Source organism: Gossypium arboreum, chromosome 4, assembly GCF_025698485.1.
Source record: "Gossypium arboreum isolate Shixiya-1 chromosome 4, ASM2569848v2, whole genome shotgun sequence".
Lineage (NCBI taxonomy): Eukaryota > Viridiplantae > Streptophyta > Magnoliopsida > Malvales > Malvaceae > Gossypium > Gossypium arboreum.
In genome coordinates, this window is record NC_069073.1 from 79,355,033 (window position 1) to 79,367,870 (window position 12,838).

A 12,838-nucleotide genomic window follows, 5' to 3' on the forward strand; every position below is an offset into this window, starting at 1 on the left:
GACGGAAATTATCTCATTACTAATCTTAAATATTTATCACATAAATATCATCATAAATTGGTCTTCCAACAACTCCAAAACTCTTTGAAGAGATAAGGATAAACGTTTTTAACACTTTAAACTTTTCTCTTTCCTTCAAATTAGTCGATGGATTAAGGGTTAGTGTTCAATTGAATCGAATGAAAAAAATTCGCGTTAATCGAGTTAATGAATCTCATTTTGTCATTCTAACTCACTTTGACTTTGTTTCGAATAGAATAAAATTGTTCGCGTTATTGTTAGGGCTTTGCCCTCTCCTTATAATTCACAAAAGAAAAAATCATATATATTTAAAAATTAAATTAAAATAAGATAAAAGGAAAGATACTTAATATGATAAACTTGAATAGTTAATTTACTTATTTAGGTCTCCAAATTTTTTAAATTTTTAACTTTTATGTATTCTTTAAATTTTTTAGAATTTTTAGTTTTATTTTTAAAAGTATATCTTTTAATTTTAAAATTATTATGAATTTTAAAATCAATTTTAATTTTTTGTAATTTTTGTTGAAAGAGATCGGTTTGCTCATTTTCAAAATTAACAGGGATTAAAGGGATATTTACATCAATATGTTATTTTATTTATTCAAATTATTCAAGTTATAAAATTTAACTCGACTTGAACTTAAAACTGAAATTACTTATTTGAAAAATTGAATAACTTGAATAATTTAATTAGATTAATTTAAAATTTTAAAAATTTAAAATAGATTGTAGCATGAATCACTTCCTTATTTACTGAATAACAAAATTAAATCAACCCAATTAACTAAAAGAATCAAACATGTGAACTCATAAATTCTGACTGCACCAAAGTTAAGGTTCCGTCTGTTATTCAAACGTGCAGTAATGAAAGTTTAAATAGATGTAAAAGTAATTTGTGGGAAAAGTAAAAAAAAAAAAAAAAATTAAAGCAAAAGAAATATATTTTATTTTGATTTAGAGTATTAATTTATTAAGGAAAAAGACATTAGTTGCATGCTTCTGATTCACACCGTTGCTTCAATTAATTGTTTGAAAGTTTTTTAATTTTTGGGTATATTGAGTAGCTGCACAACACATTGAAATGTTTTCCAACATTATTAGCTAATTGATAGACACTTTTATTAAGGAAACTTTAAGTTTTTATAATTAAGGATTATATTTAAAAATACATGTTTGGAATAACTTTGTTAAGTTAAATTAACATATTTAATTCCAAATTTTTGTTAATAATAAAAAAAGAATGCAAAATAGATGATAGAACCTACCAGCCTGAGACTTTATCTATCCCTTTCATCAACAGATCCTAGGAGAGACTGACTGCTCCCATAATTTCCTCTAAATTATCATCAATACATTGAAGTAAGTTTTTCATTTCAAGATGGGAATGCATCCTAAATGTATTACTCTTCTTTCAACAAATATAATTAAGGGCAAATACAAGTTGCTTAACGTCAATGTATTTTTAGAATTTTGGTGGAAAGGAAGGCCTGGTTTAGGTCTTCCCAATAACCCTCTTTATACTATTTTGCATTCTCTCTCTTTACACCAAACTGTGATTTGGATCCATATTCATTCACACTCAATTGTAATTTAATAAAGTTTGAGAGGATTAAACGATATTTTTTTTTTATTATTTTTGGGACCAAGGTCCACTTAATTATGCTTCCGTTTTTGCTTGTTAGTAGTTTTATTTTTAAGTATAATGACAATTTTAATTCTTTAACATTTATTTATTTTTGTCATTTTGGCTCTAACATTTTTCTTTTTTTGTTTTTTCTCTAATTCTTTTTAATCACTTTGATACTCAATATTCAAATTTTAGTCAAATTTTTTTCTTTGTGTAGAAAAATTGATTGAATGTTAAAATTTTAATGCATTGATGTGTTAAGCCCACACATTAGTTCGGATGTATTTCATAAAAATTCCAAAAATAGTTACAAATTAATAAAAATTTTAAAAAGTTCTTAAAAATTCTAAATATAATTTTTCAAATTAATAATGAAGTACACATGGATTGGCACAAAGGTTGCCACATTATATTGCTAAAATTTTAACAATTCGATCAGTTTTTTTATCCAAAAAAAGAGAGCAAGTGAACTAAATTTTGGAGATTGATAACTAGAATGATAAAAAAAAAATTATCATGCTCATTCTTCGCAACCACTTATAAAAATTTGAATTATATAATATTAACGTAGTTCATTTTAATATAGTTTGAATGGACTCCATACTCCGATCCAACAATTCAAGAATGCATCCCGTTCAAATTCTTTGTTAGATCACCATCTGACACATGAAGATGCCATTGGTAGTGTATGTTATTGTGGATTTGCATGAGTCGGATAGAGTGTTGCAACAATTTGGGTTCAAGCAACCAATTCCACCAGCACCACAAGACATTAAAGATCTGCATCATATCAACTTATGGGGGAGAACGGATGCAAATTGGCCTACATTCCATGTACAATATATCAAAATTTGGAACAATAGGTACGAGTTTTTACCTAATCATGAGGCCATTGTTGCACCCGAGTTAGCCTATTATTTGAAGTACATGTCATGATTTAGGGTCTATGGCAAGCCATATCTGTTTGGTGAAGAGGCGAGAGGTAGGCAACTTCATACGAGGAGGCCACGACAGGTGCTTAGGGATCCAAGGCGAGGAGGCTAAGATAGAGATGCCGAGACGGGTCCATAGTCTACACCTACGCAAGAATAGACACCGATGGCCGCACCACCCATTGGTTAGTATAACTCGAATTATTCTGGTGCTTATACTAACCCCATCTTTTTTACACAAGCATCACATATTGCACCACATTTTTCTAGTTCTACTTCGATGTCAGGTTTTGCTTATGGACCTCTGTCCCCGACATTTTACACGTTGATGCCATTGTCGTTTTCGATGACGACTATGCCAAAAACTACGTATTTGGCCATCTATGTTTGGGGCACCGATCGAGAGTATTATTTCATCGGTGTGTGGGACACAATATAGTTATACCCCTACGCTGATGGTGTCACAAACACCTTCTGGTTCATTGTTTTACCAAGGTCATCTTTGCAACCACTTATACCTAGATCAGAGGATACACGATGGAAATCGAGGACCAACCAATTGCAATCAACTACAGACGAAGGAAAAGAAGATACAAGACCAATACCATAACCTATACTGGAGGTTGAACCAAGAAGGAATCTGGCTTGCAACCATTGACCACCTCGATATGGCACATATTCTGATCGGGGATTGGATTGGATTATTTTATTTTTTTACTTGTCATGTGAATTTTAAATAAATATGAAATGTTTTTATTGTATCAATGTTGTACATCCTTATGTTTTAAAATAAAGATAGTTTTTCCAACAAATTGAAAATAAATTTTAAAAATATATATACTTAAATAACACTAAGATAGATGCAACTTAACAATTAAATGTCTCTAAAATAATAACAAAATTAACAAATGTCTTTAAAATAAAAATTTTATACAATATCCAAACAATAACAACAAAATAGTAGCAACATAATAGTAAAATGGTAGCAAAATAGGGAAAAAACAACAAGAAAACAATATTAAAAAAAGTATATATTTTTTTATTTTAGTATATTCGGGCTAGGTATTGGGCGGGCTAGGGCCAAAGATGCCTTACCCGAGGCCCGGCCCATTTTTAAAACGAACCTTATTTTTTTTACCAAGTCCATTTTTCGAGCCTATATTTTTTCCCAAACCCTCCCAAATTTCGAGCGAGCCTTCGGGCTGGGCCGGGCAGCCCGACCCATGATCAGGTCTAACTAATAGTAAGTTATACAAGCTAAATCTTTTAATCAATAGGGATAAATAAAATTATTTTTTATGCATAATATTTTTATCAAAAATCTCATTTTGTAATTCTCGCCAATAGTTATAATATAAAATATAATTTCATTCACAACAATAGGAGCTACTTAAGTACTTTTTAGTTTAATGAGAATGCAATATGTAGAACACAAATACACCAACAACAATACTTTTAAACAAAAATAATAAGTTTTAACCTATATTTTAAGGAATATAAGATTATAGAGACAATCAATCCCAATTTCTTTAAGGATTTGTATTAATGTTCTCTAAAAATAAAAATCAATCAAAATAATAGTAACAACTAATGTGGTTGATGGCGTGATAATTTAATAATACCGGTTGAAACTTAAGTTAAAAATTGATAATATGACAACTGATGTAAACACTTAAAGATGTGACACCTTATAAATTTTTAGAATATTTTTATTTCACATTTAGAATTAATCTAGATAAACGAGTGTCTAAATTTAAATGAACTTAAATGTTTATTTGTTTAAGTTCTTTTGGACATGCAATTTTAGTAAAATTATATATATATATTATAATTAAAAATAAAAAAACTCATATTTTAAAAAATAAAATTGTAGTTTTAAAAATATATATTTTCCATTTTTTATATTTTTAGATTTTTATGATAGTGGATGCCATTAAAATCCAAAAATAAAATATTTTTGAACACAAATATAGAGAGTTGTAAATGCTAACAAATTTGGAATGAAGTGATTAGGAACAAACATCCTGCCAAAAATTATAACAGTTAAAACATGATTTGTAGTCATGAGCTGCAATTATATCTTTTCAGTAAATTAAACATGTTCTATAATTTTTTAATCTTAATTCACAAATTGGAGCCTATATTATATTTTTTCATTTTGATATGTAAAATTTTTATTTGATTACAAATAATATCTAAACTAATTTTTCTCAAAATTAATATCTCTATTAATCAAATTATTAAATTTAATTTTTTAAAAAAGCTTAACTTGTAAATTGATTAATAAATTATACTTTTTTTCTATTATTTTGATATCTAAATAAAATTTTAACCGACGCTTATATCTAAATAATTCTATTAGTTCAATTATTAAATCTAATTAAAAATATAACCAATGTGACAAAAAAAATTTCCTTTATGAATTTGATGAAAGTTAAAGAAGTGAATGAATTAAGTGAGGTGGATGAAAAAAAATATTAAAAAAATCCAAATCTTTTATCAATCCAAGCTACATTCAATTCTTGGCTAAAGAAAAAAAACAAAAGTAATATGGAATTGGATAAAAAATCCATCAGTTTAACAGTATATTTATAAAAAAGAGACAGCCATAAAATTGTACAGGAATAAACATGTAATGTCGCATCATCAAATTGATATTATAAAGAGTTTGGAATAATGCTGATAAACAGGGATCGAAGCTTTTATCTTTAACCAGTAACCACACATTGGGCCATTAAATCATATCATACGTCACTCTTTTATCATCGAGTCCCCCTCCCCTAACGATGGATCTCTTTGCGTATACCTTAGTATTATCCACTCATCTGGGCCACATATCATCACCAATTATTACTGCTACTATTACTACTTTCTTTCTTTTTTGGGATCATTTATTTCTGTTACTGTCTTTCTCGTACCATGACGGGGAGTCCACCACTAAAAGTTGCGGTGAGGCCAGGTGAGAATCGTGGTGTCCGATGTTGTGCTGTCGCTAATTCGATTTGGAAGGTTCGGAGGAGTGAGAGCGCCACGGTTTTGAGCTCCACTAGAGCCATCTCTTTCCCCAAACAAACCCTGAATCCGCCCTGGAAAACTGGGTACTTAAATGGGTTCTCGGGTGCGAACACCCCGCCCTCTTTCACCCACCTTTCGGGCTTGAATTCCAAGCAGTCTTCACCCCATATCTCTTCCATCCGTCCCATGGCGTAAGGATGGTACGTAACCCTGGTTCCTCTCTTTAACAACGACCCATCCGGTAATACGTCGTCGGCTTGGCAGAACTTGGAATCGAATTGAATTGGAGGGTACAGTCTCATGCTCTCATACACTGTTGCTTGTAGATAGTGGAGGTCTTCCATTTGTTCCAAGCTTGTAAGCTCCTGGTTTTCTCCAATCACTCGATTTGCCTCTTGTCTAATCGCTGAAACCACGTTTGGATGCTTTCCGAGTAGCCAAAACAAGCTAGTTAAACCTGATGCAACCGTGTCACGGCCTGCCAATAAAAAGCTTATAACAATGTCTCTCAAGTATGTTTCGTCGTTTGTGGTAGATATGAAACGGGAGAGAAGATCGTTGCTGGTTGAAAACCCCATCTTCCGCCTTTGCCTTATGACTTCTTTGGCTAAAATATCCACAATCTTGATAGCCTTTTTTAATTCCTTTTCGCTGCCTAAATTCAACATCCTTTTCATCTTCCATACCAGCGGGGAAGCAGTCATGGCTCTCTCGGCTGACAACTTTGAGGCTAAATCAAAGGCCGTAGCGAATTCAGACATGGGCAGGGAAAACTGTAGGCATCTAGGGTCGACCCCGAAGGAGAAGCGGCATATACTGTCGAACGAAAACCTTCGAAACACGTCTTGTAAATCCAAGACACGGCGTTCTTTCCCGGTTGCAATGGATGATAACAGCGGTATAAGCCTGTCTTTGATCTCCAAGTTGATAACATCGAATGCGTAGCATCGTATCGAGAGCTTGCCCAGCTCCAAGCTTGCCATCTTCTTTTGAAACCTCCAGGAGTCACCGTCTACGTTGAATATGCCACGGCCGAGGAAGTCACCCAAGATCATGGAGAAAGGTTTCCCTTTTGGGAAATTGTCGAATCTGGTTTTGAGTATGTATTCGACGTTGGCGGGATTGGCTGTTATGGTGTTGCCAAGGACATGGATGTGGATGGTTTTGCCTGGCGAATATTTGAGCAAGTGAGTGTACCAATCACAGAGATTGTCGAATTGTTTGGACCAACTCATAGTGAGATAAGCAGCGCATATCTCACAGTTGCACCACAGCTTTGGTCTAACAACACAAAACAGGAGACAAAAAAGTGAAATCAAGAGCGTGAAAGTGACGAGAAAGAAGCAAAAAGAAGCATGGAGAAGTTGAAAGAAAGGTTGAAGATCCATGGGAGATGATGAATACAAAAGAAGAAATTAGGGGAGAAGGGACAAGGAGACAAGGGGGGAGCGGTATTGAGATTCTGAAAATTTTATGTTAAACAGATTGTCTTCTCAATGTACGAAGACAAGAAATAACAATATATATATTCTTAAACATATGAAATTGAAAGGGAAAAAATAATGAAAAACCCCTTGTGGCCTAAAGAACGATGTCAGTAGGCAGTGGCATCTGTGACTGGCAGTAGTGTAATTTGTAAACAATCAACCCACGTGCTTTTATTCTTATTGTAATATTAAACTATTGATTAATAAAAAATCAGAAATAATTTATAAAGAAATACCAGATTCCAGAGAATATTTAGTAATGGTATCTTTGTTACTATAGTTTTCCTTTTCTGAAACTTGCTACTGTAGTTTATCTATACTTATAAATTTATAGAAGTAATTGAAAATTGAGAGAATACGATTACGCGGCCAAAAGAAACGTACAAAATGGTTTAACCCATTTAGGCATTAATTCCTTTAAATAAATCATGCCTACTATTTTTTAAAAAAGAAATGCGAATTCTGAAACAAGTTAATTTGCACTCTGATAATTCAATATCTTAATTGATGTTCACACCAAGCTTAGTACAAGGCAATTAAAGGAAGCTATAAGAGAATGAGGCAAGGAAGCAATAAGAGAATAAGGTAAGGAGAGAGATAGATGTCCAAATTTTTTTAACACATTCTAAGAAACAATCCTACTTTGCGGAGTTTTATTTAGTGAGTTCTTTTCTCAATAATTGATTGGAAACTTCCTGACTAAAACTCAATCTATTATTACACAAAAATCAATTATAATTTCAATAGATATTCTTGACTTGTTACAATCACTAACCCAAATAATCTTACCTACAATAGATTTCAATTCTCCAATAAGTCCTATAAATAGAGTGCAAGATAAAACACAAACTACCAGCAATTACACAAGTAAATAGAGCAAAAATCACTTAACTAAATATGCATCGACACAAGCAAATGTGTTGCCTATTTGTAAGCAAAATATGACGGTCTTCCGAAGTAACTCTTATTAGAAAAAATAACCATTTGAATTGAAGTATTATTTAAGATAAAACCTTGCATTTTTTAATTTAAAATGGTCTTCAATTCCAAGTAAAACAGGTAGCTGTCCCCAAGTAAAAGAAACAAATAGATAAGGATAAAGCTTTGAAATGGGATTTATGATCCTTCCTCCTCCACCACCCCTCCCAAATTCGATTAGCAACATAAAGGATAGATTAAAACATGGCTTGAGGTTCGTTTGCTGAATGTGGAACACATCATGAAGATTAAAGTAAAAAATTGTCAACCATGAACTACACATGAGTTATCCAGCACAGGTGCCCAAACTGTTGTCCAAATAAATTTTCGAACAATACATAAAACAAGGTGTTCCAACGAATAGTCCAAAAAAGTGTTCGAACAACAAATGTAACTTTAGAGTTTTTGATAGTTAGGAGTCAACCCACACATTAAATAATAAATAATTATTTTCCTTGAGATATATGACTACTAGTTTATATATTTTTGCAATTCAGGGTTAATTGCATGTATAAATTAAGAAATGATTGAAAATTTTATAATAAATATTAAAAGAAAAGTTTATAAATACAATTACGAAGGCATTTGTAAGTAGTAGTAGCAAAATAGTAGTTTAAGGTTAAAAAAAAAACAAAATAATAGTTTAAATCATATATGTAATAATTGTTATAATGATTTGTTACTTTTATATAATTTCATATATGTTATGGAATAAAGAGAAATAAAAGAGTAAAGAATAAAAATAAAGAAAAATGAGAGAAAACAAAAATGCATTTTATAGAGATATTTTAATACTTTTTAAATTATATATTTATAGACATAAAAAGTATACATGGTAAAAAATTTAGTATACATAAACATTAATTTCCTTATGTATATCAAACTTATCTTGATTTTGATGAACATCCACTTTATAATAAAATATTTATAACACTTCCTCGTGGATGTTCGTTGGTAGATAATGTGTTTCATTTAAAACTTTACTAAGATAAAAATCCTGAGGGAAAAAAATTTCTTAGTGTTTATAATACGCATAACATACCGCCTCATTAAAAACATTACCGGAAAACTAGTGGGTGTAAACTCAAAATTATATAAGATTTTTCTATATATTTTACCACCTTTTGACTTAATAAATCTGTTAATTTTAGTAATTGTTATTAAAATAAGTGAATTTTAATTAATTATTAGTATTGGACATGAATTCATAAAGTATGTGAAATTATGCTTAGTTACATGATTTTTGTACATAATTTATATTATTTTCATGTTAAATATTAATATGTGAATTTCCACTATGCAGAAGGACCATGGAAGATGTGATTAACATAAATGATGCATGGACATGTACACATCCACTTCATTTGGACGACAAGACCGTGAAAAATTGGGTCATAAGGATGTTAATTTGACCCAGTAAAAGATGTGATAAAAGATGTACATGTACACATCAACTTCATTTGGACGACAAGACCGTGCAAAACTGGGTCATAAGGATGTTAATTTGACCTAATAAAAGATGTGATAAAAGATAAACATGTTTGATTAATTATTAGACTGAGAAATCGTCCAACAAGGAATCCCAATTTCGGCACAAGTAGATGGCTGCCCAAAAATAAGCTTTGGAATATTTTGTTGAAGGTCTCTACAATTGAAAAGATGTTAGAAATCAGCACACAAATCTACCCTTTGAAACCGTCTTCCTTATGGCTATTAATAACGTTGTTTTGAATTCAAAAACAAGCAACAAAGTCATCCCCTTTTCCACAATTTGTGGCTGGCCATGTATGAGAGAAAAGAGACGGATTTTGAATTCTATTTTTAGCAAACTCTACCCTTACCTTCACCTATAAATACCACATACCTTTCCATTTCTCAAATTATCCCTTAATCCTTTCATTCATAACACATCTCTCATTCTACATTCTTTTCTCTCATTTCATTTCCCTTTTCTTTTCCATTCTTTAGCCAACATAAGCTTTGTCAAGACACTACCTTAGCCGGCCATATTAAGAAACCTTAGCAAAAGAGAAACGAGCAGAACGAAGGAACAAGCCAGTTAGAAAGATCCGAAAGGCTGCTGAATTGAATTACAATTTACTCTTTCCTTTTGTTATTTAATTTACTTATGTTTTCTATGTGTTTATTTTTTTTCACATCAACGATGATATTTTAAATCCTATTTTCTAGGATGATCATGTTAATTCTGTAATATTTATTGATTCATGTTTAACATGTTTGTGCCTCAGTCGATCATATTTTCAATTAAAATCAAGATGTATTTCAGTCATACGTGATGGGGTGCATTCAAATTAACTGAGCGATCCTAACTAGACGATGACTAGTAGACACATAATTGAAAAGTGCAATGCTCAATTTAGATCATTAAACCTGACTAAATTAGAGGTTCATAATATCTTTAGTTAGCTCTATTATCTTGCATAGTTTTTGAGGTTTATATGATTAAACTGTTGCAAACGTAAATGTCCTCGCATAAATACTAAGAAACCCTTAGTTTAGTATGATCAGTAAAATACATATTTCACTAAGTAAAAGATCCGAGAGGACTTATATTGGTTTCCAAACTCATGAAAGATCAATTTTCCATGGAATATTTTCTGAACATTGTTAAACATGATAAAAATGAATTGAGTTGATTAATATAATTATCGAATTGGAGAATAAAGCTCATTGGGCTTTGAAACAACTTGATGAGTTGGAAGAATTGAGGTTATTTTCATACGAAAATGCCAAGATGTGTAAAGAAACATCTAAGAGATGGCATGACAGTTGTATACAACCTCATGAATTCAAAGAAGGTCAAAAAGTGTTGTTGTTTAATTTGAGGCTAAGGTTATTCCTTGAAAAGCTTAAATCTCGATGGAAAGGACCTTATACCATCAACAAAGTTTATCCTTATGGGAGCTGTAGAATTATACGACAACCATGGAGGTAAGTTTAAAGTTAATGGTCAATGTCTCAAGCATTATTTGGATGGTAAAGTTCAGTGAATTAAAACCTCGTTCAAATTAATAGACCCTTAATTTTTATAATTTTAATTTTTAATAAATAATTAGAAATTATTTTTCTCAAATTAGTACATTTAATTAATTCTGTCTAAGGACATTGGAACATAAGCGGGACCGTTGTGACCACTCCAACCTTTCTTGGGAATTAATTTAATGTAATCTTTTGAGAAAACGTTTTCCGATTAATTTTAAAATTTTTATTTTTCACTTTAATTTCTATTTCTAATGTTAATTTTATTTGTTTATGTTTAATAAAGGGGTCAAATTGGCTCAAATACTAATCAGTTTATTTTATTTTAAGCAGTCTAGTTTGTAAATACAGTTTGGGCTCAAGACTTGGAATAACAAAGAGGAGAAATTGACCCCATCAGTGTCATCCATAAGGGTTCCCCAAAACCCTAATATTGCCACCACTTTTCCCTTTATCTATACTTGTCGCCCAAGTCACTTAAGTAGCTAAAATTTTTCTCCAAGTTTGCCCTAATTCATCACTATATAAACCCCTATCTACCACCATATTTTCCACAACCCTTCAAGCAATTAGCCTAAAGCCTAGCCACTCATTCTTTTTCCCTTTAGTCGTCGTCTTAAATCCCAAAGAATCTCCCCAAATTTCTTCCTTTGTCACAAAACCCTAGTTTACTACCGCCACAAGCCTTTTGCCAGAGCAACCATATTGCCCCCGCATTCCTATCATCGTTGCACCTTATCACCATCGCAAACTGTGCACTATCGCAAATTTGTTGCTATCGCAAGCCTATCACTGTCAGAAACTCTTTGTCCCATCCATTGCCCACTTTTTTTTCCCTTCTTTTGCCAAAATTTTTCCTTTTTTTTGGGAAAAATCACCATGTCTCGTAAAAGAACTAGATCTTCCAAGACCTCTTCTGAAAATCCCATTGTGATTCAAGACGAGGAAGTGAAAGGTCTGATTCTATCTTCAAAACTCAACCTATGATGCAGAGTAATGATAAGATGGTTGTGCCTTTTCTGATTTGAAAGATGATTGATGCCCTCAATTGGAATTATTTTTGCGATGCATGATCATTGCCTGAAGAGGAGTTAGTTCGAGAGTTCTATGCCAATTTGACTAAGGCAGATGCTACCGAAGTTTTTGTTTGCAAAAAGAAAGTACCCCTAACTTTTAAGTCCATTAATGATTTGTTTCACCTACCTGATGCTGAAGAAGATGAGTAATTTAACATGATGAAAAATATAAATTAGGATTTTATTCAATAAGAGCTTAAAGTTGTGACAAATCTGAGATTGCAATGGATTATAATAAAGTATGGTAGTCATTCTTGTCGAAGGGAATATCTAAAACCATTAGCTAAGGTATAGTTCTACTTTTTTTGATATAGTTTCATGCCTATCTCACACAGTTCCACTATCTCGATGGAACAAATACTTTTGTTGTATGCAATTATGACAAAAAGGTCTATTAATGTTAGGAAGATAATTCTCAAGGAAATCCATGCTTGTGCTAGAAAGAAAACTGGAAGTGATTACTTTCTAACTTCACTTTGCTTAAGGGTCCATGTTAAAAAAAAAAAGCAAACTTAAAGGGCCCGTATGTTCAAGGTTGCATCACAGCCCATGGTCTTGAAAGGTTAGTGGAGAATGTCCATGAACTAAACCTAACTGAACTGAGTGAACTAATAGAACTAGAAACTGATGAGTCATCGAACAAATCTGAAACTGAGGCTAACTCAGTTATTGAGATAAAAGAAGCAGAATCTGAGGAAG

General features: G+C 31.7%; 1 protein-coding gene across 1 annotated transcript; it reads right to left on the reverse strand.

The window, feature by feature from the left end:
* Positions 1–5,077: 5,077 nt before the first annotated feature.
* On the reverse strand, positions 5,078–7,303 carry LOC108459563 (cytochrome P450 94C1-like). Its single transcript, XM_017758949.2, has one exon. It carries the CDS (start codon positions 6,984–6,986, stop codon positions 5,484–5,486), a length of 1,503 nt encoding a protein of 500 aa, XP_017614438.1. The 5' UTR covers positions 6,987–7,303; the 3' UTR covers positions 5,078–5,483.
* Between the last annotated feature and the right edge of the window lie 5,535 nt (positions 7,304–12,838).

What these genes read in the sequence shown, in the direction of transcription:
- LOC108459563 (XM_017758949.2), bottom strand. Translation starts at nt 6,986, where the DNA reads ATGGATCTTCAACCTTTCTTTCAACTTCTCCATGCTTCTTTTTGCTTC.